Here is a 25,952-nt window from a genome sequence, read left to right on the forward strand (position 1 = left end):
GTTTCAGCTGGTATGATAATCATTTAGGCTTCCAATAAACATGCATCCACAAATCGCATCTCTTTTCAGAGACACATTTCATATGACACACATGTTGATATGTTATAAACTTAGAAAGTATTGGACCTTGTTTTAATGGGAACTGGGTGCGTGTTTGTTTTTAAAAAGCCGTATAGCCCCGAGTCACTGCATTGCTTTGTTTGGTTTTAAAGAAAACTTAATGTGTGTACAATATATTAGATATAAAGTGAAAGGTAACTTGAGCTGCTCCCTTATTTCCCAAGTTGTCACCACAGCAGATAGATCTGCATATTTCATTTGGCACAGGATTTAGCTGGCTACCCTCCCATTTTTCTATACACTAGCTTGGGACCTCCTGGGTCTGGGTGTCTCTTCTCACACTCGGGGAAACTCAAGTAATCCGAGTTACATGTGACCTTTCACATATAACCTTTTAAGCAATACACCACAGAGCAACTCGATAACAGTTTAAAAAAAGTGTTATTGTATTCCCTCATAAGAATCAATATAAAACATCTAACACACATATATACACACATACCTTGACGTTCCCTGTAGGGGATGCCACAGCTGATAATCTGCCTCCATTTCACCTTACTCCTAGAATTCTCTCCTTATCATTAGTAATAATGATCATATTAATAATAAAAAGGTGCCACAAAAGACGGGAAATGACCTACCACATTCCAAAATAACAATAACTAGATTAGATTTGATTTGAGCTTTATTTCTTTTTCGGTTCAAATGATCCATTTTTCATGCATTTTTTTTTTTTATCTTATTGAACTATTTTATCATATTTTAGTATTTTTTATTTAGTGTTATTGTATCTTATTTCAAGACACGTTATTAAAGTTATATTGTTCAGCGTTGTGTTTAATGTTTTGGCTGCGGTCACACAGAAATGCATGAAATTCGAAGATACGTAAGCTATCGCTTATATGATCTAAAACTACATTGCCAAGAAGCCTTTGCGACAATAACACGACGACGGATCATTTCCAGCCAATCAGCGTCCGCCCATGGTGTTCTCTTACTGACGTGTCGGGTTTAGTTCAGGGGAAAAACACGGGTCTGCTTTTGATGCTGTTCCTTTAACCGCCAGACACCAACAGGTAGAAAAATGGCAGAACCCAGCAAGCAGGACATTTCTATTATTTTCAAGCGACTTCGTTCCATCCCTACGAATAAGGTGAGAGTTAAATAAATACCAGAAAGACGGGTGTATTCTGGTGCACAAGGAAGTCCGCTGAACTAAATATCTGACACGTCGCACTTTATGGGAAACGCCACAGCTGGCTTCAGTTTGCGACCAATTTAACAGCTGTCTGACGTGTGTCATCTTTAGAATAAGTCGGGTTTAAAAAAAAAAAACAACGTGTTTTTAAAACGTGCAGAAGCAAAATATCACAAAACTTAGAAATTGTAACCTGACGTGACGTGACGTTAGCAAACGGGGTGACAGCTAGCTAGCTACATTTTGACAGTTTACATTAGCCGTGTTTGTTTAAAGCTCCGTTTCTAAGGCCTTTTCTCGACTCGGGTCATGTAAAAGACAGAACAGACATCTTCAGGGACAAAGATGTGTTTGCGACTCGCTGCTGTAGCTATTATCTGTTGATCTCATTGCGAAATTAACGCCACTTCACCAACAGCTGTTTGAGTCAGTAGCACAGTCTCCTGTTTATCCTCACAGCTGTTGCTTCGTGTAGTCGGACACTCTTCACGCTCTTGGCCTCCACCCGTGGACCATTCTACAACTGCGTTAATTTGAAAAGAATCCATGCATAAAATACTACAATACCAAATATACTCCTGAGACAAAATGTAAATCCAGTTGTTGAAACAGTGGTTATGAAATATTTTATAAAACACGTCTAAATATAACAAACAAATTTCCAGCTTAGAAATCCACTTCTTCCAGATCCACATGTGTTTTTAAACATTTTGTTAACATCAGCATATTTTAAAGAACATTATGCTCTGTAAATTGTGTCCAACAGCACATGTACGACCTAATTCGCCTTAGAAAGGAAGAGATAAAACAGTAAGATGACATGTTGTTCATGTGCCAACACCATGGGTAGACCAAAGGTCTGTCCTCTGACATATTTTTTTTTTTCTTTCAATTTTTTCTGACTAGTTAAGTGCATTGAGTGCATTAGTCTAACCAATACAACCCTATTACTCATATTACCAAAGGTTCAAAGTATCCTTTATTTATATGACCACATTTATCCCTAGATAGCATATTTTTCTGAGAAAACACTAATAACAGCTATGATTTGCAACCCTGTTGACATACATATAAAATAAACATTTTAAAATCATGAAATATTATTAAACAACACTGCTGTGGTCCTGAGTATTTGTCACATTTATGTCATAACTGCAAATAAAAGTACTATATTTCAGCCACGTTAACTTGTACAATCTTGTTACTCTTATTTTAACCAGGTTACCATATAATTTTTACTAAAATGATCGTAAATGCTTTGTTGTTGCTTTTTCATTCATAAGGGCTTAATCTGTTGCTTTTGTAAAAGTTTGTAGTACAGGGTCAAGTTGTTTAAAGTGATTAAACTAACTCTCATCTGAAACTGAGTATGCAATATGAGTTCATTCACTTAATAGTCAAGAATTTATTAAACACTATTTTAAAAATCTCATTTTTTTTTTCTGCCATATTGGTTACCAGGTTGCATCAAGCATAGTATGCAACAAATAAAAAGTGCACCTTTGATGCCTGAACTGGCCATATCAATTTATTATTTGTTTTTATTACTTACATCAAATAAAATATCTTTAAATTATCTATATTTTAAAAAAATAGTCTTCTCCAGTTATAGAATGATCCGTCTCTTTTGTTAATATGATGAATATCTCGTGTGTTTGTATATATTCTTGCTCTCTGTCCCTCAGGTTTGCTTTGACTGCGCAGCTAAGAACCCCAGCTGGGCCAGCATCACCTATGGGGTTTTTGTCTGTATAGATTGTTCTGGGACTCACAGGTCTCTGGGAGTGCACCTTTCATTTATTAGGTAAGTCAGGAATTATATATTTTCCTTGGAGTTGGAGGTAAATGGACTGGTGCTCATGTCAATGTGTGAATGGGGCTTGTTGTAAGAAAGTTCTCAAATACAGTAGAAAATGTATAAGTGCTTTTTATCTAACATCACACACTCCAATAGAAGCATCGGGATCTTTGGGTTCAAGTTTACTTCAACATGCAGACTAGAGGAGCCAGTTTGCAGACAACCTCCTCTTCATCATGAGCCACAAGCACCTCTAACAAAATAATAAATCAAGAGTAAACAACAGTTCAGAAGTGTGTTCAATGGGAAGGTTGTGTTTGAGGATTAAACACTGAGAATTATTATTATTATTATTTTTTAATTTTCTGAGAAGATTTGCAGTGCGTTACTGACACCTGCTATGATGTATGGTTTGGAGATGTTGGGATTAACAAAAAGACAGGGGACAGAGCTTCCAGATTTTCACTGGGAGTTACCAGGACATGCAAGACTAGAAAAGAGTACATCAGAGGGATGGCTCAGGCTGAGCAGTTTGGAGACAAAGTTAGAGAGGCAAGGCTGAGCTAGTATGAAGATATGCAGCGCTGAACAAAGGATGCTGAAGATGAAGCTGCCCAATGGGAGGAAAAGAGGAAGAAAACGGAGAAGGTGTTGGTGAGCGTTGGTGTGACTTAAGAGGATCCCTGGGATAGGGTGAGATGGAGGCAGATGATTCGCTGTAGCCACCTCTTTGAAGTGAAAGTGGATGTGAATGATTATTTTTCCGTTTTTGCAAACAAAAGTGCCTTGACTCTGCTGTTGCTGTAATATTTTTTTTTTAATTAAATTGAGTTTTATAAAAAGTTTTTGTTTTTTTGCAGTATAAGAAATTAGGACGTAAAAATATCAGCTCGTTAGGATAGTATTAAACCCTTTAAAAAATTCAAGACAACAGCAGTCATAGAAATGAAAAGAAGGTAAGATATGCACAGTGTTTTGATCAAATTCCCTCTACCTTTTATAACCCAAACTGCAAAGATGTAGTGCAATATGGACTCAACAGCTCAGAAGTATACTCTCAGCCAAAAACAGGCCTTTGTAGGGTAACTAAGCATGACTGGTGTTCTTATTGTTAAGGCATAGGATTGTGTTACCTGTGTAATAAAAGTAAACTTTTAAAAAGATAAGCAATTTAAAAAAAAAAAGAAGAAAAAAATAAACTGTCATTTCAAATGACTACATTAAAAGTGTGTAATGTAATAGTAAAGCTATTGTAGGCTGCTTCCTTATTTTGCAATCATTCACCACAACAGGTAGCTTCACATGTTTGACTTGGCAGATTTTATTTTTATGCCGGATGCCCTTCCTGACCCCACCCCAAAGGGATTTATTTCTCCTCCTGGACTTGAACCAGGGATCTTTCACTTTTTGGGCGAATGTGTAAACTACGAGCAGTAATCCTGGATACGGTATATTAATTGGACATAACAATCTCTAGAGATTTATTGTAATTTTGGATAAAAATAAATGACTTAAGCATCCAAAACAAATAAAACAGAATAAAGACGATTCAGATACAGTGGAACAAAGGCAGCTCAAGCAAGGAGATGGGAGTGGATAGGGTTCTGTAACCTCAGGTGTTTTTCTTTGTTCAAACACACATTCTTCAAACCCTGATCCTGTTGTGCCACACAGGTCCACCGAGCTGGATTTTAATTGGTCGTGGTTCCAGCTAAGATGTATGCAAGTTGGAGGCAACACCAGCGCAGTGAGTAAAATATCAGCACACTATCATCAGGTTAAAACTCCAGCAGTGTGTGACACAAGCGTGATTCTACCTGTTTGCTTTCCTGTTTCTTATTTGACCTCTCGGTGTCAGATTGCATTTTTCAGTCAACATGGCTGCAGAGCCAATGCCGCCAATGCCAAGTACAACAGCCGGGCTGCACAGCTGTACAGAGAGAAGATAAAGACTTTAGCCACACAAGCAACCAGACGCCATGGCACTGAGGTAACACTGACAGGCTGGGTTACAGTCTGAAAACACCTCCACATTTCTCCTCAAGGGGGGCGGGGAGAAACCAACCTGGGGCTGAGAGATTAAATTTATTAAACACTGGCTTCCTGGGTATTACCCATATGCTTATCACACTTATAATAAACGCTCATATAATTGAATCATTTTACGGCTCTTGTTCTCCACAGCTGTGGCTGGACAGTCAGGCTCCTCTGTCTCCAACATCCCCAGGCGACAAGCAGGTGGATTTCTTCAGTCTGCATACACAGGTATAAGTGTGTGGTTTCTTCAATTGGGATTTAGTCCAGAACTTTCCACAGATATGCTGCACAGCCTGACACAGTGATTATTAATTTCACTACGTGTGTCTGTTTCCTGGCCAGGCTGTTCCTGAAAATCTGAACATGGCCAAAATGAGTCTGAGCCCCTCCGCATCAGAGAAGCTTTCAGAGCCAGAAAAAGATGAAGACCGTAATGGTATCTTTGTGTCATTGCTTAATAATCTGATTTATACTGACTCACTGCAGTTTTATATTAAAATAGTTTTGTGGCTCATCACATGTTTATCTTCAGGTAACTCAGAGGAGGGTCCCAATGTGGAAATGCTCAGTGTTTCACCAAAAGCAAACCCAGGTTTGAGTCAATACTGTGCATGTTTAGTTAACTCTACCTAAATGCCCGTAAAAGTCTGTCTAAATATTGACTTCACTCTGTCTGTTGTTTTCTCAGAGCCCTCTTCTCTTCTTAAGAAGAAGCCAGCAGGTGCCAAGAAAACAGTATGTATAAAGTTTTATATTGGTGTCATAATAAGTACAATAAAACTATTACTTAAGGGAGGAGGGTAATATTCAGACAAAAAATTCAAGTAGTGTCTGAGATAAATTTTAAGACAAATAGAAAGCCAGTCACGTTGTCTTACTTTACAAGCTCGGGTCAACCTGATCGTACTACACACCACAGCCACATAGGGAGGGCCACATTTACACCCAAGTTAGGCAGTGCAGCAGTAGTCACTGCATACACACACATCACATGATTGACCTGAGGGGACACAAGAACAGGTAAATAAGGTGAATCACAACAACAGTAGGCACCATTTACTGCCAATAAAATAAATTATCTTTACACGTTTGTTTTAAATAATGAATTGGGGTCCCATTCCACATGTCCCTGCAGTTTGCACTGCCCTGCTGCCTCATGGACCCATTTATAAGAGGTTATAGTATAGTATTATGAGAGGTTGTTTTTTGTTTTCTGAACTTTCCTCTTTTAAAATATGTTTTTAATCTTGGAGATTCTGAATGTTATCTCAGAATACAAGCTTCTATCCCAGCTCCGTTATCTGTTTTATTTGGTACATCATTGTAATGTGTATGTTTGTGTGCAGCTGGCCTCAAAGAAGGGCGGTCTGGGCGCTCAGAAGGTTAGCAGCCAGAGCTTCTCGGAGCTCGAGAAGAAGGCGCAGGCTGCTGACAAAATCAGAGAGAAAGAGAGCTTTGCTGGTGCCAAGAAGAACGTTACAACTGAGGAGTCCATGTAAGAATACCCATAGCTTTTTATTTCTTTTTCATTCCATCTTTCTTGTTGTAATCACTTAATCGGAAAGCGAATGTAACTTTGTGTCCTCTATGGCAAGATGAAATCCATGGCTCTTTCTTCTCTTTACCTCAGGAGAAAGGGGCTAAATCATGTATATTACTTAAGCTATGCACCACATTTGGCTCGTCTGTTTCCATCTCTGAGCTTACCTACTTTTTTTCTTCTCAGTGCTCCATCCATGCGGCTGGCCTACAAAGATTTTGAGCAGCAGAGGAAAATCGAAGAGCAGAAGCTGAAAGGACTAGAGGGGAAAAAGAAGGAACAGGCTGAGAGACTGGGCATGGGTCTGGGCATGAGGAGGTAAGACAAATTGGGAGTGAGGGGGGACAAACCTCTAGTAGATTTAAGATTTTTTTTTTTTTTTTTTCTCCATTTTAATGTGTCTCACTGTCATTTTTACTCTTTCTTGGCTCTTCTCTGTAGTGGAGTTTCTCACTCTGTGATGTCAGACATGCACACCATCCAGCAGGACAATCCAATTGGAGCAAAGACCACCAAAGGACGGCGATTTATTGATGAAGATGACGATGAAGGGTCCTTCAGCTCTAGGTCAGATAAAGTTGATGTTGATAATATATAAACAAAATGAAATCTTGATACTGTGTTAATAATATTACAGGGTTTTTTTCCTTTTGAGTGAGACAGAGACGGGTATAACAGTAAAGCTGTAAAAAATATCAGTAGTGAAGGTAGATGAGTTTAATAGTTGGAGTTGACTATCCAAAGTAGCGGACAGTGGCTAAGAGAGGTGAAGAAGAGAGTGCAGGCAGGGTGGAGTGGATGGAGATATGTCTCAGTAATGATTTGTGACACCAAGTGTGAAAGGGAATGTTTACCAAATGATAGTGAGACCTACTTTGATGTGTGGTTTGGAGATGTTGGCACTGACAAAAAGCCAAGCTGAAGATGTCAAGGTCTTCATTGGGAGTGAGCAGGGTGGACACGATTAGAAATGAGTACATCACAGGGACAGTTCAGTTTGAAAAGTTTGGAGATAAAGTCAGAGAGGCAATGCTCAGATGATTTGGACATGTGGGTATATTGGACAAAGGGTGCTGACTATGGAGTTGCCAGGCAGGAAGAAAAAGAGGAAGATCAAAAAAGAGGTTTACAGATGTAGTGAAGGAGGACATGCAGAGGGTCGATGTGATAGGTCAGATAGATGTTTGTTTTTTCTTAAAAAAATTACTGATGCAGTTTGATTAAAACATATAATATTCTAAATGATCATAAATAAAACTGAGTATGGTACAAAAATATATATGGTGTGTGAAAAATGTAGTAGCTCTTAATGATTAACAGTTGGGGAAACCTGAAGTAGCATTTGTTGTGAACATCCATAGCCTTTTTAAATAGGAGTAATTCTTCTTGGTGCTCTTGCACTCAAATATATCAGTTATAGACGAATGAACAACTTGGCAAAGTTCATTCTTTCAATTCAGACTGTGTTGATATTGAACTATGTGTTGCAGAGCTCTTTGTTCTTTCTGTTTCTAATATTTCTTTATGTTCAGAGTCATTTTCAAGTTACAGGATTAATGTGGGATCTGTGAGCACTTCCCTGACACTGTAGCATGATGAATGGGAGTCTATAAATCTAACATTTGCATGCTAAACAATGTGCTGACTGTGTAAATTTGGGTATCTTAGTGTCAGCGTACTAGTAAAGTCCATTATCTCTCTTTTTGTTCCACCTTATATTGTTCTTGTTGGCTTCTTTCTTCAGGGTTCTAACTCGCTTTGAGGACCAAAGTGAAACCTCAGACAGTTTCTCTTCACGGTGGGGCGATGGAGATGATGGAAGAGGCTGGATGAAAGAGAGCAAGAAACCAGAGCCAGACTTTTTCTTGTCCTCCACTATAACTTCATTTGATGACAGGTTAGTTGTTTAAACACAAAACTGAAGCTTTCTACATGTTTTTATGGTTAGGTTTAATGATTCAAAGCAAATTTTAGTTAAATACAACAATCAAAATTAACAGCAAATTAAGATAAGGGCTTTCTAGAATAAATCTGATTATGTTATCAAATAAAATAATCAGATTTATTCTATTTTATCAAATAAAATTACTAATTTACAGAAAGAAATTTTTTACACCTCAGCCGCAAAAGGCTGATGGGTGACATGCAATAACTCGAGAAGAAGGCAAAGTAGAACTTTCAACACATGATAGCATAAGTGCGTCTGCTAGCTGGCTGAGGTGTAGTGTTGGTGGTCATCAGTGTTTTTTAATTGTAGCTTAAGATACTTTTTACACAAAGGTAAGACTCTTCAGTCTTAAATATGTTTGGTGTAATTTAATTCAGCGTGTTCTTTTAAAATACACGATTTGTGCTTAAAGTACTTCTTCCTGTTGTCATATTATTATTTTTTTCTGTTGGTAACTGTTATCAGGCCCACAACCAGAAGGAAACCAGAAACAGCAGCGCTCTCAGACACGGGAGAAGCTCGGAAAAAGTTTGGAGATGATGTAAAAGCCATCTCGTCTGATATGTACTTTGGAAAACAAGACAACTCTGAGGTATACAAGCACAACGTGGACACACATTCTAAACCGTGCTTTTCCTTTGATTTCATTTGGTGAATACTAGACTGGGAAATCACATTAAAAACTGTCTGTATTTGTTCCTTGGAACTTGAGATAAGCCTGAACATTAGTTCCTGAAGGTCTTTAATTTAAATAGAGGTTCTTAAATGGTCAAACATAAAACTTGGTTGAAATTTTCAAAATTTTCTGTTGTTCAGTATGAAGCCAAAACCCGACTGGAGAGATTTTCTGCGAGTGCATCCATAAGTTCAGCCGATCTATTTGATGATCCAAAGAAGCAGACTGGTAAGACATGACTGTCTCTTCTTTTCTTAGCGCTTGTATGTTGAGCCGCTCGGAGGAACATCTTAGTATGATTGTTTGTTTGTTTTTAATAAGATGCCGACTTGTGTGATTCTTTAAAGTTGGATTTAACAACCTGTTAACTGTGTGCTTTTCTGATACATCTTCCAAACTCCAGGTCATTTTGTCAGTAATAAGTAGACAAACGCGCCACAAATTCAGCTGTGTTCTTAATTTTATTGGGGACTTTGGGTCACTGATTAATGCCGGTTGCTAAAACTGTATCATAAGAGAGAAACTGCACATGTTGGATGCTTGTTCCAGGCTTAGTTAGGTGGTGGTCACATTGAGAAGACAATCTTGGCCTATCCTACTTGGTGTTACACTGTTGGGTGGAATTTTAGGTGGAATGGAGGTTTTCCACCTGTCTGATGACCCTTGAATCTCTGCTAGAATAATTACATAATAAGTATTGAACTGTGATACAGGTTGTAATATAAAATATTATGCCCCTGAAATTATGAAAAGAAGTCTGACTTTTGAGTTTATTGTGAAGCTGTGCTGAAATTGTGAGTAATTTATCTCACATACACTGAAGTTTTGCACTAGCTCCAGAGTGATTAACCATACCAACTGTGCATACTGGTCGAACTGGTCTCAACCCTTGTACCTCAGAGGAAATCTAAATACCGTAAATTCTTTCATATGATCATGTGAAAAAGCAGGTTTCACAAGACTGAAAACATTAAATACACACTTACTGCTTCCACAGGCATTAAGAAGGTAAGTAGCCTCCAGGTGCTGCTAATCAAAGGCATTTGAGTAATTGATTTTGAGCAAGTGTGAACACCTCTGTGACAGCAGACGTTTTGTTTTCCTGTTCTGGAGCATTCGGGGTGAAAGATATCAGCAATGATCTTAAAGAAGCAATTGTTGCTGCCAATCAATCTACGAAGGGTTATAAGGCCATTTTCAAACAATCTGAAGTCGCTCATTCTACAGTGAGAACAATTATTCACAAGTGGAAAACATTCAATATAATTACTGATCTTATCAGGAGTGGAAGTCACTAGAAGGTCAGACCATTTGTAGCATTTTATTTTATTTTTTTAGTTTCTCTGTTTCTGACTCTACAGGCCTCAGCATGTTGGCATGTTAAATGTTAATGGTCATGACTGAACAAGTATAGTTTGTTTGGAAGGATTGCCAGTTTAGGATTGCAAAGTTGCATCTGAACAAACCACGAGACTTCTGGAACAATGTCCTTCATACAGATAAAACCCAAAGTAGGGATGTTTGTTTGGGGGGGCTTGCAGTCACAGACCCCCATGAATTCCTCTGTATACCAAAGTATTGTAGAGTCGAATGAGAGGCCATCTGTCCAAGAGATGAATCTTAAACAAAACTGGGTCATGCAGCAGGACAATGATCATATCACAGCATTGCTTTAACGAGCAGGCCAAAATTTCTCCACAACAATGTGAGAGACTTGTAAGATCATACAGGAAATGATTGCTTCAAGTTATTGCTGCTAAATGTGCTCAGCAGGCTACTGTACTTTGTTTTACACAGGACTGCAGAGAGTCTCCTGAAAACTGTCTTTTTCACATGACTGTACATGCGAGTGGCTTCTCCACGAGTCCTCGAGCTTTTTGTCTCTCTGTCTGCTTGACTTTTTGCCTCGTGTCCACAGCGAGTTCGTACCGTCTGAGCAACGTACTCCCCAGTGCTCCCGACATGTCGCAGCTCAAACATGGAGTGCGCTCAGTTGCAGGAAAACTTTCAGTCATGGCCAGCGGCGTAGTTAGCTCAATTCAGGTCAGTCAGATATATTCCAGCGTATGATAGAAGTTCATCAATAATGACGACTTCTCATGGTGCTTTTTTAATTTCCTTTTTTCAGGATCACTACAGTTCCTAAGTGAACATGTCGGATTCACCGTCCATAGGTATCTTCTGTTTGCCAGTTAGATGACATTTCTAGTGGGTGCTCATCGTGGGAGAGTTGGGAGGAAAATATAAATCAATGCTATGAGCAAGTCTGCAGAATGTACTTGTATATTGTATATCTATATCTAGTTTTTTATTAGATGATGTATATACATAGTCGTAGTCTTTGGGATCAAATAAAGATGAGCAGAGCACAATATTTTTCGGTGGAATTATTTTCCCCCTGCAAACACCTTGAAGGAAGATATTTGTGTATATACAGCTATGAAGAATATTCAGCCTGCATTATGTTAAGTTTGCTTTGAGCTTCGGGGTTTTACATATATAGAAATGCTGTATGTAGCAGTCTGAGGAGCTAGGAGGGCTATCCGTTTGATTCCTTTACCTCCGTAAGTACTTAATTCAGTAACTGACTCATCACGTGCACTTTGTAGTGTTGTTTTTGTGCTTTTTGTTTTTTTGTGCCCCTTCATGCAGGGTTGAAAGTGTCCTTTCTGTCCCCAAAGTGCACTTACATTTGCTCTTCCAAAGGCAGGACCAAAAGCTGATTTAAAACAGAGGCCTTGGGGAAACAGATATACTTTTAGTAAGAGTACTGTAAGTTATGTAAACTGATGCGTCACTAGCACATAAGTGTCATTATCCTGTGAGTCGCAATTTGTTGTTGTTGTTGTTGTTGTTGTTTTTTGGAAGTCATGCAGAAATGCTTATAAAAAAGGAATGTGATATGTCAAAGTTTTAAGGAGTAAAAAAAAAACAATTATTATAAGATATAAATATTTCTTTAAAACAACAAATGAGCTTCGTAAAAGCTCCAGTTGCATAGAATTAGATGCTATGAAGAATTCAGTCATCATTTTAAGAAGTAATTTTTGTTAGATTATTGTTTTTTTTTTAATGTTCTTGAAATAAATGCCTAATCATCTTGGTAAATCTCTAAATTGTACACTTAGTATGGCCCTTGGATCGCCTCTATAAAACTTGAAGGATTTCTTGATGTGCTGAGACCTTTTATGTAGCTTTCAGGCCTCGTTTCCACTTTAAAAGAACAATGTGAATGATCCCTTTAAAACCATCAGTTATTTTTTTCTGTTACTTTAACTGCCATCATAAAAGGTTTTAACTTTATATATGCTATTGTTTCTAAACACAGTAGAACTACAGGCAGTGCTTGAGTTAGATTTGATATCTGTTCAGAGTAAAGCTTGCGCTTTTGCCTTTTTTCTGTCCTTTATCATTGTGCAAAGTTAAAGGGACTAATTAAAGCCCGGACTCCGTCATAATAGTACAGACTAATTTCTGAGAAGCTGGAACATCCCAGGAGTTTGATTTGACATGTTCAAATATGAAACACTAAAGAGGTTCTTAAATGGTCAAATATATTTTTGTTTTTTGGGTTTTGTTTTTTAATTCCCATCAGTAAATGCCTTAGTCCGGAGATCTTTGATTTACACACCTTCTTGTTGTCTCAATCTAGGTATCTTTTGCACATGTGTTGGAAATTGTGTGTAACAGCTTTTGCTTGGTTGCACTCTAGTTTTTGCCCCTAAGTCGGCATATATGTTTTGTAAGATTGTGTCTCTGCCGTTCTATATTGTTACATGTAGGAGCTTGTATAAGCTGCATGGCCCTTGTAGCCCTCAAAATAAATATGTCAACACATCCTGAATATGAGATGGATTAAGAAACTTGTTTATTAAAACTCTAGTCCGCTGTGAACTGCTACATACAATCTTGTATAGGGGTTTTTCATTAATGAAAAAACTTACAGATAGATTTTGACCATTTTTGACACTCAAAATGTAAGTACGACTTTTGGGAATATGCCAAATAAATGGTTTGTGCTTAAACTTTTACTGTCTTCATTATTTGTGTAAATGTGTCTGTGGTCCGTGTGCCTGCAAACTTTTTTTTTTTTTTTTTTTAGATTTAAGTGGGATTTGTTTTTTCTTTTTAAGACATCTTATTCACAGTACTGTGCAAAACTCTTAAACATCCAAGAACCCAGCCTGAATCTTTGAAAATGCCAATGACAGCACAGTTTGACAGGCATAAAATATTTTTGCATTAACAAGATGATTCTCAAAGAGCTATTGGCAGAAAACCTTTATCATCAGGGTGAGTAGTGTGCCCTAAAAAAACTGGAGGACCTGAGAGATGCATCTGGCCCTTCTGTTGTCCCACCCACTCAATTTTCCCTTACCTACTATACTTCCGTATCTTTTGTAAATTTCAGTGTTTCATGCAATTGATGCATTCATTTCCAATTTTTCTCTATAAAAATATAAGACTAAAGGGTGGCTCAAGACCTTTGCGTGTTTTTATTGGGCAAATATCACTTCGTTAAAAGTCAATAGTATAAACCAGATAAAAGCAGCAGTTCTCGCTTTAAAAAGCTGAAACGTGATCTCGTGTTTTTGATAAATATCTTAAATAATCAGTGAAAATTTAAAATTATATCAGTAAAGTTCTCTTCCACATCGGACAGTCTATCAAATGTTGATCTACTTCTGCAGACATTAATCCACTTTGGCCAATTTCAGAGCAAATTCTGGCAACCGCTTACGTGGCCGGTTGTTGCGTTGATAGTCGTGCGGTCATTGTCGGAAATTTGATGCAAAATCAAACAACACTGCTAAACCTGGCGAAAAGTTGCTTAATTTAAAGGTTTCATCACGAACAAATAATCAGTTACTGGAGTAAAATGTTTCTCTTTAATTGTGTTTATAGCATTTAAACAACTAAAAGCGTTGGTGCTTTTAACTAGTTAAACATTACAGTATTATTATTTACGAGCTTACGAAGCACCCCTTGAAGGTCGCATTTTTCCAAGGAACAGGGGTAAAGAAAAAGTCCTTTTAAAGCGCCAACACACGCACACTCAGTCCGTTATTTTTTGCGTTTTTGAAGTTGATTTCTACATTATGAACTTCTCTCTAAAACAGGAGTCTTGTTTTTCTGTGCAAGGTAACAAACTCTGGTAAGCCCGTTTAACTCTCTAAATAGGCTATAAAAAGATAACCAGCGGTTTATTACTGCGCTAAAATGCCTACTGAACTAAAGCAGAGGAGGAAGACGCAGGCACAGAAGCAAAGCGATGAACCATCAGAAGGCTCAAACGGGAAAGAAGAAACGCAGAAAGTGAAGACTGAAGCAGGAGACGAGACAGGAGCGAACAAAACGTCCTCGGGCCTGGACATTAGAAGTGTAATGTGCTTGTTGTCGCTCGCAGCTTGCGGGGCTCTGAGCTGGTAAGTCCACATATTAGTATTAACGCTTTCTTCAGAACTACAGAGGACTTCTCTCTGAAGGTTTTCTGACTTTCAGGTTGGTGCTGCAGCAGAATGAGAAGTTTTCCCAGATTGAGGAAAAATACAGATCTCTACACGGAAAAACTTCCAGTCTGTTCGACATGGAGGAGGAGATTGTCAGAGTTTCCAAAAAGGTACGTTTGATTGACTGTGGAGCAGATCCTCAACGTGTTTGGACCATGAATCTGCAAATTTTGATGGGTGTGAATGTCAAATACTTAGCGATCTTTAAATATTTAGCCCGACGATAAAGAGTGTAATTCCCCTAGAATTAAATCGATTTTAAGTGTATTTTACATGAAATTACGATGTAATTATGTATCTATAAATATTTACTGCTAGATACAGTAGGATAAGGGTGTAATAATAATAATATGTTTTTAGGCAAGAAGAAATAATTATACTCTAAGTATCAGCGTAACTACTTTTAAGTAGTGCTAACTCCAGGTATTTCACAGGAAAGAAGAAATCATTCCGTTTTATGTCATTTTAAGTTGCGCCCAAGTAATTTTAAATAGCCCATAAGTAATTTTAAGTAGTTTATAGCTTGTATGTTAACATGTATTTTAGAGAAGATGTAATTAGAAGAAGTTATTATACTGTAAGTACTATGTGTAGGTACGTTTAAGTAGGACATCACTTCAGATATTTTACAGGAAATAATAACTTAGTTTTAAGTAATTTTAAGGTTTAAGGAAGTTATGCATTACTGAAAATTAGTTACAGTGTAATTATTTATTGGCTCCTGTAAAAACGTGAACTGTTGCCCCTTATTCTACTGTATCTAGTAGGTATTTGTAGGCAATTATTAATACTTTGGATAAAATAGATTTTATTTGAGCGGAACTGCTTTTTAACCACACACTGTATTATAAAACGCTACCTTGTTTTTAACTGGACTCTATGGCTACCAGATGTTCTTTATTTCAACATAGAATTTAGTTCTTTGGGCAAAACAAATAAACTTAACAATGATTGTGTTGTATTGGGTTGCTTAAGGAAAGCTGTGAGACAAATATTCCAAAATCTGGACACATAAAATCCAATGTGTCTGTTCACCTAAATTCCATTTGAGATTATTGCATTTCAGCCCATTTGAATTTAAGTTTAGCAAAGAAAAAGTGTCTTCTTATTATATTTTATTTATTTTATATATATTTTGTTTAACCTCAAGGGAGGGGAAAACTATGGTTACATTTTTTGCAGAATTAAACTTGCTTAGTCTTTGCATTTCTTGGGACATTCTGGGGTTTTTTACTCACCTCAAACATATGCAACTAACTTTAAGCATCAAGTCAGAAGGGATGCTTCTATACCTTTTGTAAATTCCTATGTTTTAAAAACACCTTAAAACCTTCCAATATTACCCAAAGTCAATGACAGGTAGAGCAGAAACAACTGCTTTGATTTTTCTTTGTTTAAAAGATGTCACCTGAATTTGAACCAGGACCTGTATTCTCATGTGATACTGATTTGAACCACAAGATGGTGCAGCAAGCCTTTATTTACCAAAGCAAGTCATTAGGGGTGCATTGTTATTTACAATTATGGGCACTTCTGAAAACATGGAAGTACACCCAATGTCAAATACTGCCCCCTGGTGTTGAAAGATTTAGATAACTACAGGGATAATTACAAAAAGTATCTTTAAGTTAAAGAAAGGGAGAAAAAAACTATCTTCATGAATTTCATTCTTTTAAAGTTGAGTTATCACTGCACCACTTTGTGTATTATATGAATACTGCAGATAGAGCTCCCACAGAAACAGCACTCCTGTTTTGTGTTGCGGCTGCAGCTTGCCGCCTCTGAGGATGACCTACAGGATGCGCTCTCCACCATCTCCCTGGTGACAAAACTCCAGCAGGACATCTCCACCCTCCATGCTGCTGTCACGACAATACAGGCTGATGAAAGCTCTGCCTCCCGTGATCTGGAGAAGGTCAACGCCCACTTCCTCAACGTGACCGAGACGTGGCAAGAGAGTCTGGCAGCCGTCACCGCCGATCTCACCTCACTCAAGGCCGAGTCCAGGGACACTCATGCAGGAGCCACAGAGCGGGTGAATGAAGCCGAGCAGAGAATCCGTTCACTGGCGGAGAGGCTGGAGGAGCTCAAGGACAGCACAAAGAGGAACGCCCGAGCTCTGGAGCGCACAGAGGAGGACGACGTCAAGCGAGCGCAGGATCAGCTGGATTGGAACACCAAGCAGATCCACAAGCTGGAGGAGCAGATCGGCATCCTGAACAAGAGGGAGGCCGAGCTAAGCTCTCAGCTCCAGGAGCACATTCCCCGTGCGAGGGCCTGCGAAGAGCATCTGCCGGAGGTAGAAGAGGCAGTGCGCTCCATCCTCAAACTGGGTGGAGATCTGAGCGGGATGGAGAAGAGGCTGGAGGAGGTGACCTTGCAGGTGTTCGGCACCGAGGACAGCATGCTGAAAGCAACAAATGAAATCCTCGAGATCAGACAGGAGCTGGACACCCTGCAGGCTCAAAACAGCATCATGAAGATGAAAAATGAGTTGTCCGTGGTTAAAGAGGCGGTCCGTGAACTCACCATGGTGTTGAGGGAAAGTGGGGTTGACAGCCAAATGAACTCTGACGCTCTGGAGGAAGTGGAATGGAATGAGGAGGAGGAAGAGTGGGAGAAAGATGAAGAGGATAAATTGACCGAGCCTTTTCTTGATGACCTCACAGAATGATGTCATTGTTGTTGTTTTTTTGTCCACTAGGAAAAATGAGTAGGAATGTCCTGTTTAACTGTAGGCTGTAAACCCCTTAAGTTGAGTTTAGTAGTATCTCTGTAAACGTTGTACCTCACTTTAATGTCAGAAAACTAGCCTGATGTCAACACGAGCTCATTAAAACACTGCACTGTATTACAGAAGTCGGATACATTTACCTTTGTGCACCATTTTATTAAATATGCCCGACTACTCTCAAGGTATCCATATGCACTGATACAGTTTTAAAGCATTAAATGTGCCAGTCTTTGTTCAGTCTTCTCTGTTTTTCTCTATTTTATTCAAATGTAAACTGGATATGTTTTAGGTTTTAAAGTTTTGATTGAGAACAAAGCAGTTTCATATCACCACCTTTGATGCAAGGTCGTCATTGTTGACCATTTTCTTTGCACGTTTTTGTTGTTTAAACAGCAAAAGATCCCCTGATCAGTTGGAAACAAGCAATAATGAACAGGGTCAATAAAATTTCTAAGTGTTAGATTAGATTTTAAACAGAAGAAGCTTTGCAAATATCAAGACAATCCACATATTTGAATGTCACGTTTCCATCTTGTTCTTGTGTCACCTGTTGTGTCACTAAGCTTATTTAATAAAACAATCTTTTTTTGTTTTTACAGAACAATGTCTGATTTGTTTTTTCCTCTCAGTGAATCGTCTTCTGTCCTGAGGTGTTTTTTTTTTGTTTTTTTTCCATTGGGGAAAAAACATGTCCTGTACCACCTTTTTCAGTGTGAGAGCGTCCAGCTGATGCTAGAGAGTCTCGGGGGTCAGCGTGGGGCTCTGAAGTCTCAGCTGGAGGGTTTGGAGCAGGATGTAGCTCGGCTGAAGGAGTGGGCTACTGGCTTGACTGAGAAGAGGGCTCAGCTTCAGAGCAGCTTGACTTCACTGAGAGAAGCTGTGGGTCAGATCGAAGCACGGACATCGACCATCACAAAGGACTTTACCAGCAAGGTTATTGATGATGTTATTGATGTCGCGCCTTTTCTTTTTCTAGACTGCAAGTGTATGTGGGTAGAGACTAATCATATTGATAGCAACTCTGGTATCGGTATCTGATTAATACTAGAGCAATCGATATTGCCGTTCAGTATGTAGCCCACTGAATTCAGTTAAATACTTTTTTGGGGGTGGAGGGGTGAAAAACTATACCTCAGCTACACCACATTTACATTCAAGGTCTAAAAGTTTAAAAATAGATGAAAAGCTGATAGGGGTGCTTTATTGTACTATTTATTGTGGAAAGTAAAAATGTGATTTAGTGATCATTAAAATCTCTTCGGAAATTGCAGGTTGATGATAATTTCTCTCATAAACAATAACACACTCTGCTATATATTTCGCGTCCCTTTATAGGTTAAAAGTAGCAGTATTGGTATCAGCAGTACGGCCGCGTATTTATTTGGTTCAGTTGATACCCAAATTTGCAACAAAAAAGCATGTTCACCTCTGCAAAAGATTCTTTTTGCTTTTTTACAGATAACATAAAAACGAAAGACTAAATACTTACACAGTGCTGTGCAATAATGCAAAGCCCTTACAAAAAAAGCTTTCTTAGTGCTGTTTCAAACATTTCTTTTTTCCCTATGGCCATCTAGGTGTCGTCAGTGAGGACTGATGTGCGCAGGATGGATGGCCTGCACTCTGAGGTGGAGTCTCTGCTGACTCAGGTGGGCGAGCTTGAAGACGAGGCTGCTCGGGTGGAGCACAGCATGGTGAAACGCATCGGGGATGTGCTGGCCAGCAGCATCGATCGAGTTTCCAACCTCCGATCCGCATCTGAACGCAATTCTCAGGCCACAGAGCAGCTCCGCAGACGCATCCCTGAACTCGCCAGCGCCGACGAGCAGATCTCGGAGCGCTTGGTGGAGCTAGAGAGCGGCCGGGCCCGCGTGATAAGAACGGTGACCTTTGCCAGCGACCTTAAACCAAAGGTGGCTAATATTAGGAGAGACTTTGGCGCGTTTGAGCCCCAGTTGTCAGACCTGACTCTTCGGATAGGACGATTAGCAAAAGATCTCATGGAAAGAGAGAGAGAGATCGCTGAGCTTCGACAGACATTAAGCAACCTCACTGCAGTCGAGGGAGATTTGAGCGTCACAAGTAAACAGGTCAACGAGATAGCTGATATAACAGACATTGGAGAGATACACAAGCCAACATGAAAAACAAACCGACATTGGCTTCAATTCATCGATTTAACCCGATTACCTGTCATACTGCTGTTTTAGAACAAGAACAAATACTGAAATAAATCTGTTTTTTATTACGAATAAAACAAATGTGAGCATCTGAACACCCTTGAAGCAATCACTATGATCTGAGGCTGTCAGCTTTTCTAAATGGCGTAATATGATCTGGACCTCGAGGATGAAGATTTGATCGCTTTATTGTTTTTCTTTGCCTGGCTCCATCTAAATGTGTCAGTTTCATTACTTACCAAGTCAAGAATCCCCAGTAAAACAAATACAACTGCATGAAAAGTTTGCTGGTTTTGCCCCCCAGAAGAAGTTTCACTTACACAACTCTCTTTTTTACCTGCACAATTCTCTCATACATTTCCATCGGGTTTCATGCCATGTGCGATGGCTTCTCCTCCTCCTTCTATAATCTCCCTGATATTCAGTATGGGCCACATAATACTAGCTTTAGGGGATACAGCAATACAGTAGCTTGACATTTTGAGGAATGTGCCTATTCGCGTTCCAGCAGAGCTCTGCAGAATCTCTCTCGTGTCTCCAGGGTAAATGTGAATTACTGAGTTATAGCTCCAGTTATTGGTTCTGACCAGCCCTGTCACCGATTGCAAGTAGCCACGACAATAAAACCACCTGCCACATATTGTTTGGATCCCCCTCTTCAAACCAGAAAAGCTCTGACTTGTCAAAGCTGGACAAAGGACCTCAGTGGGACCCCTGGCTCCAGTGACCTGCAGGGTGCTTGTTCGGTTTATCTCACAGATGCTCGATCGGTTAAAGTTCTGTGGAAATCGGAGGCCTTAGAAGCTGTGTCATTCTTCTCTATTCATTTATTGCGCTTCCTCTTTATAGTTTTAACTGTCAATTAACTAATAATTACTGCAGTTTTTAATCCTCTCCAGTCCAGCCTCCCATTAATATAACGCTTAAATTACACCAGTCTAAACACCATTACTACATCACACACACCATACATTTTCTATAGAAACCAAGTGTAACGAAAAGCAGCGGTTAATTGTTTTCCCTTTTTCTTTCTACCTTTTTTATGGTGCCATTATATTTCTCCACTTGCGTTCATGTTTAAGCATGCTCTTTCATTGTTTTCCAGTGTTGAAGCTACCTTTTAAGAGTCAAAGTGCTATATTATGATTTTGGACTTGCTTCACACCCCCTCGGTTCATCCTTTGAAATAAGCCATTTTAGATCCCTTTCTTTTTCCCTTTAACCCACCAACATCGGGTTTAAGTGGATTAGCTACCCTAACTGACATGATGCAAAGCCAGTAAATAAGGAAAGGATTGAACTGTTAATCAACCACTTTCATGGCTTATTCTGTAGTAGTATAAGTGATGCAGATATCCCAATGTACAAGAATTTGGTGTGAGTACTGCACTACTAGTGTGTCTTATGAATGCCAGAAAAAAAGGTTTTCCAACTTAAACAGATTTTATAAAGCGATGATCTTTCAGTGCCAATGGTTTTAATGTTGTGTCTGATTAGTTTGGTAGTCCATGACCCTTTTTTAATGTTTGGAACATTGAAAACGGCTGTGCTGCCTGTTTTCATGTTCCCCGTGTTTACACTGTGCTCAGAGTGATGTCAGTAATATCTTACTGACATCACTCCCCACGCATCAGTTCTTCTTACAGCTTTTACTTAACACATTGTCCTAAATCGTCTTACCTTTACCATTAAAGTGCTACAGACTTGGAAATCCAGTTTGTCACTAGAGATATGCAGTACATGAGTGTTTCCTGATGTACTCTCTAGATTACTTAAATAGTTTATTGATGTCCAAATGCCTTAAACCAAAACAGATAGCTTTGAAGTATTCCAGTGAAGTGGTCACCCAACCACAGCTTTAGCTGTTGCTGAAGGAAGCGCCTTCCTATGGAACACTTGGTAAAGAGGCAAAACTATTTTTCACTTGTATAAAGAGTTCAGCATCTGGTATTTATTCATTAAGAGGTGAAAAATCGTTGCCTGGACTCCACAGCCTTGTCACATATTATTAATAACACGATGCTGACGTTATAAATAATGTAGCGAAGACGGATTACGATTTTTCCCCTCTCCCCATCAGCCACTGGGTAAATCACGTCTCTTATTTTTTCATTCCCGCCCTTCCTGTCAATACATCACCCATGATGTAATGAACCAAAGTAAGAAATCATTTTATCACGTAGTTCACACCCAGAAATAATTCTTCACAATTTTGAGTTAACAAGGTTTTTTTTTAATTCTTAAAAAACAAAAAAACAAAGTGAATAAAAACGGGGTGCTCAAAATGAGCTCATTGATCCACTAGAAAGATTAAAAAACAGCCAACTGGCACAAAAACGGTGAGTTTGAAAAAAATAATAATAGAAAAGTACAGTGCAGAATGAGTGTGGATTCACAGATCAGCAGTCCGTCTCTGCCCCTCTCACTCCTGCTCTAACTGTCCTCATGTTTGTTCTTTTCTAGTGTGCAACTTCATGGCATCAACCATCAACTCTGAAAAACCTTTCTTTTTAAAACTAGGAAAAGCTTGTCACCCATTTGGATTCATTATTGACCCTGTTGTTGCATGTTTTGACATCCCGATGGGACATTGCTAACTACTCCTCCGTGATGTCGGGCTGTTCAGACAGGCCTGCCAGTGACTCTGTGGTCTTCTGCAGGGCTTCCTGCAGGGCAGCGATAGCCTGATCGTGGCCTTCTAGCTTGGCTGCTTTGCCTTCCAAACCAGCTACCATGTCTCTTAAGTTCTCCAGCTGCTCGGGCTTCATCCTGCTGCTGTTGTCCTCCAAAGCAGCGAGCCTCCTCTCCAGGTCCTCCACCTGCTCACCCAGGCTGGAGTCTGCTGAAGGTAACTCTGTCTTGTCTCCTTCTAGAGCAGCTATACTAGACTGGAGATCCTCCAAACTGCTCTTCACTGCCTCCAGTTCTTGCTCCAAATTAGTTTTAATGTCCTCCACAGCTTTCCCCTGTGCAGCCAGACTGCTCTCATGTGCATCATGCTTGTCAAACAGTGATTGTACTTTGGAGTTGATGTCTGACACTGAGGCAGACATTGAAACTACGTTCTCCTCCGATGCTTTGACTCTGGCTGCAAGGTCATCAGTTCTCAGCAGGGCCTGAGTAGCTGCTTCATTCACTTGCTCGTCCACATTACGAACAGCATCGGCAAACTGCTCCATGCCACTCTCTAGCATCACAGCCTTGTCCTTCAGAGCCTGAAGCGAAGCCTCGGTTGAAGACAGAGACTCCCTCAGATTCCCAGTGGTGTCTTGCATTACTTTCCTCAGTGTCTCAATTTCCTGAGACACTGAGGCCACCTCTCGGTTGCGAGTCTGGAGCTCTTCCCTCACTGCACTGATCTGCTGTCTGAGGGAATCGCCTGACGAGTCAGCTGCATCTTTGGCTGTTTTAATTTCAGCTACAGCATCAACAATGGCCGACAGCTCTTGTTTGATGAGAGCGGGGTCTTCGATGTCACCCAGACGGGCTTTAAGATCAGCCAGCTGGCTCTGCGCCTCACTCTGAGCTTCAGTGAACTCTGCAACGCTGGCTTTAATGGACTGGCTGGCCTCAGCTAAGCGCTCCTCAATAGTCTTCTCCAGAGAGGAGAAGTCTTTCTCTCGAGCCTCCTTCACGTCATTGATACCCTCTGAAAGGTCCCTGAGTAGATCATTCTGGAGCCTCTGAAGGGCCTCCTCCACTCTCCTCGTCTCCACCTCGGCTCTCTTCATTCGACTGATGGCCCCCTCCATCTCCACCCGTGTGATCCCCAGAGATGACTCCAGCCCGTCCACAACACCCCTCAGAGACTCCACCTTTACAAAGAACATTGGAAACACAAAGACAAATTTTACTCATACACTCTTTTCTCGCATTTAGATGTTGTTAGATTTCACAGTCTACAGCAGTGCAAATGAAGCTCAAATTCAAAGTATAAAAATGAAATCTCTACAAGGTTGAAAAGATGGTGCAGGAATTTTTCAGTTTCTCAGTATTGTTATTCCTTGAACTGTATCAGAGCTTCACAGTGTAAGATAATCTTATACTGGGGCTCAGTGCAGTCCCTTGCTTCTAAAGGCCACACATCCTTTTTACACAGTTTGCTTCTGATTTATCAATCCTAGCAAACAGAAGGTTTGCAGTGGGCTGCTTTTATGTGCCTGAGATGAATCCTGTCTCCTCTCTCTTTTTGGTATCATTCAGATCAAGCACAAGAAGAAATGATATATGAAACAAGCCTTTAACGGAGTCTCAGTCTCCACTTTAACAGCCTAGATATGAATTTGAATTTTTTAGCAGGGCTGAGTTCGGGAAAAGATATTGCCACCTCATGTTCTTTGTGAAGCAAGAGAAAGCTGAATCTCTGCATTAATGACTGACCTTGTAAATCCATAATCTGCCCTGTCCAGCTTTGCAATCAGAAACGACTTGTTCTCATTCAAAGAAACCCGCGATAAAGAAATTCATAATACTGTAGATGACGTATTATTGAGTGGGTCTGAAATTTTATTACCCACTCACATTTTAGAGCTCACAAACACAGACTCCTAGAGTACATGAAGTAAAACCACATTATCCACGTCTATATAAGTGCATACGCGTTTATTATAAGGTGATGCTTCCTTTTAGAGTTCTGGAAAATACCTGGATAAAAGAAAAGTGGCGTTTAGAAGTTCTATCCATTGATTCGTATTCTTTCCTACCTACCTGTTGAACGACACTTTCCACTTTGCCGCTCAGTTCTGCGCTTTGCCGTGCGCTCTCCTCGTGTTTTGCGCTCGTCTGGCGGATTTCATCCAGCGCTTGCTGTACGTGAAAAGCAGCGAACCCTGCAGCACCTATTAACGCCACATAAAACACCGTGGTCACAAGAAGACTCAGGCAGCTGCCTGGCCGTGGCGACCCCTGAGGTCCGGGGGCACTCGCTCCGTTGTGGCTGCTCTTTTGGGTTTTCTTCGGCGCATCTTCTTGGCTGGATGCGGCGCTCTTGTCGCTATTCTTTGGCTTTTTCGCAGTCATGGTTAGCGGGAGCTTTGAGACGTGTGTGTGAGAGAGGGCTGCTAGTTTTGCAGTCGTGGATGGAGAGGCTTTTCAGTCCAGTCCCACTGACTGGACCAGCAGCGTATCAGTGAGCGCTTCGTGTCTTTCCCCGGGGGGCTTTTGCGCTGAGGTATGCGGATGGGGGTTGTCCCATGCCCAACTCCAGGCTCTGAATGGGTCTTGTCCGGTGACATAAAACACTAGGAAGCAATGAATGATTAGTGGGCTGCTGCACTTATAGTAGATTTTTATATTAGGCATGTTTTTATCTTTGCATCACGTGTGATAATAGCATAAAGACAGATTTATATAGGTGTGTCATACTCTCATCATTTGCAGAAAAACTGTGACTTTTTAATAACGTGAAGTGGAGAGAAGAAGAAAAGATTTATCAAAGTGTCAGTCGGTGTGCCATCCACACACTTTTGTCTCTATTATTCTTACAAATTTCCCTTAATGCTGTTTTTTTTTTTTTCTTCTTTCTTTCTGCTGATGCAAACTTTCTGCACACAGCTCAGTGAAGCAGCGCAGCGCAGGGAGGGGCACTTTCTTCCCTTCCAGTTTGCTCCTCCTTTCATACGTGGCAGCTGAAGTTTTGGCACGGCAGCAAATCACGTACTGTACACGTTCGCGCAGAGAAGAGACATCAGAAAAGTCACAGAGTCCGTGTGCAAATGTCAAAGTCAGTAAACGCATTATAAAGGTGAATAAATCACCAACAGTTCAGTGGTCTTAGTGATCTTTGTGGCATCGTTACTCATTCATGGTATATATTTTAATAATGTTGTCATTTTATTCTTTAGGGCTTTCTAATCTGCATCTTTACTGATAGACTTTTATTTTATTTCTGGATTTTGTTCTTTAAACCACATAACGAAAACGTTCTGAGACAGAATATTAGTAATTTTCTGCCCCCTTTCTTAAAAAAAGACGTAAAAAACGACGAAATGGTCACATTCTCGGTTTGAACACTAGATGTCGCTAAGAGAGCGTTTAAAGTCAAAACCAGAACAAGCATTGTTCTATACATGAGAGCATTGCATGTGCAGAACACTGATGAAATTATTGACGTTCGTATTAAATTAAATTAAATTAAATTAAATTAAATTAAATTAAATTAAATGCAACTGTCTATGTTTCCCTAAATGTTTTATTCAGCAGAGATGTGCAACATAACAATTTTGCATATAGAAAAGTACAACAGAATTGCCAATAAAAGGAAGGAAAATGG

The 25,952-nt window shown here is 39.7% G+C and overlaps 3 protein-coding genes across 5 annotated transcripts; 2 read left to right on the forward strand and 1 right to left on the reverse strand.

The window, feature by feature from the left end:
• Positions 1–1,029: 1,029 nt before the first annotated feature.
• Positions 1,030–13,282, forward strand: arfgap3 (ADP-ribosylation factor GTPase activating protein 3). The gene is made up of 16 exons (XM_082511169.1): positions 1,030–1,213; positions 2,944–3,062; positions 4,731–4,803; positions 4,915–5,046; positions 5,241–5,321; positions 5,436–5,529; positions 5,626–5,685; positions 5,782–5,828; positions 6,440–6,588; positions 6,820–6,951; positions 7,075–7,200; positions 8,378–8,530; positions 9,047–9,173; positions 9,398–9,485; positions 11,176–11,300; positions 11,386–13,282. The coding sequence occupies exons 1-16, from the start codon at positions 1,145–1,147 to the stop codon at positions 11,401–11,403; spliced, it is 1,593 nt and encodes a 530-aa protein (XP_082367295.1). The 5' UTR covers positions 1,030–1,144; the 3' UTR covers positions 11,404–13,282.
• A 966-nt stretch (positions 13,283–14,248) lies between these two features.
• ikbip (IKBKB interacting protein) lies at positions 14,249–19,776 on the forward strand. 3 transcript variants are annotated; one of them, XM_082509753.1, is made up of 4 exons: positions 14,249–14,683; positions 14,760–14,877; positions 18,213–18,434; positions 19,079–19,776. In XM_082509753.1, exons 1-4 carry the CDS (start codon positions 14,478–14,480, stop codon positions 19,643–19,645), a joined length of 1,113 nt encoding a protein of 370 aa, XP_082365879.1. In that variant the 5' UTR covers positions 14,249–14,477; the 3' UTR covers positions 19,646–19,776. The 3 variants fall into 3 exon arrangements, with proteins under 3 accessions (XP_082365879.1, XP_082365877.1, XP_082365878.1); XM_082509751.1 differs by lacking the exons at positions 18,213–18,434; positions 19,079–19,776 and adding an exon at positions 16,491–18,168; XM_082509752.1 differs by lacking the exons at positions 18,213–18,434; positions 19,079–19,776 and adding an exon at positions 16,539–18,165.
• A 2,115-nt stretch (positions 19,777–21,891) lies between these two features.
• On the reverse strand, positions 21,892–24,807 carry ckap4 (cytoskeleton associated protein 4). Its single transcript, XM_082510126.1, has 2 exons — positions 24,389–24,807; positions 21,892–23,496 (listed from the first exon to the last, which is right to left on the reverse strand). The coding sequence occupies exons 1-2, from the start codon at positions 24,698–24,700 to the stop codon at positions 22,279–22,281; spliced, it is 1,530 nt and encodes a 509-aa protein (XP_082366252.1). The 5' UTR covers positions 24,701–24,807; the 3' UTR covers positions 21,892–22,278.
• Between the last annotated feature and the right edge of the window lie 1,145 nt (positions 24,808–25,952).

This window comes from Aulonocara stuartgranti, assembly GCF_965226115.1.
Source record: "Aulonocara stuartgranti genome assembly, chromosome: 17".
NCBI classification, from domain to species: domain Eukaryota; kingdom Metazoa; phylum Chordata; class Actinopteri; order Cichliformes; family Cichlidae; genus Aulonocara; species Aulonocara stuartgranti.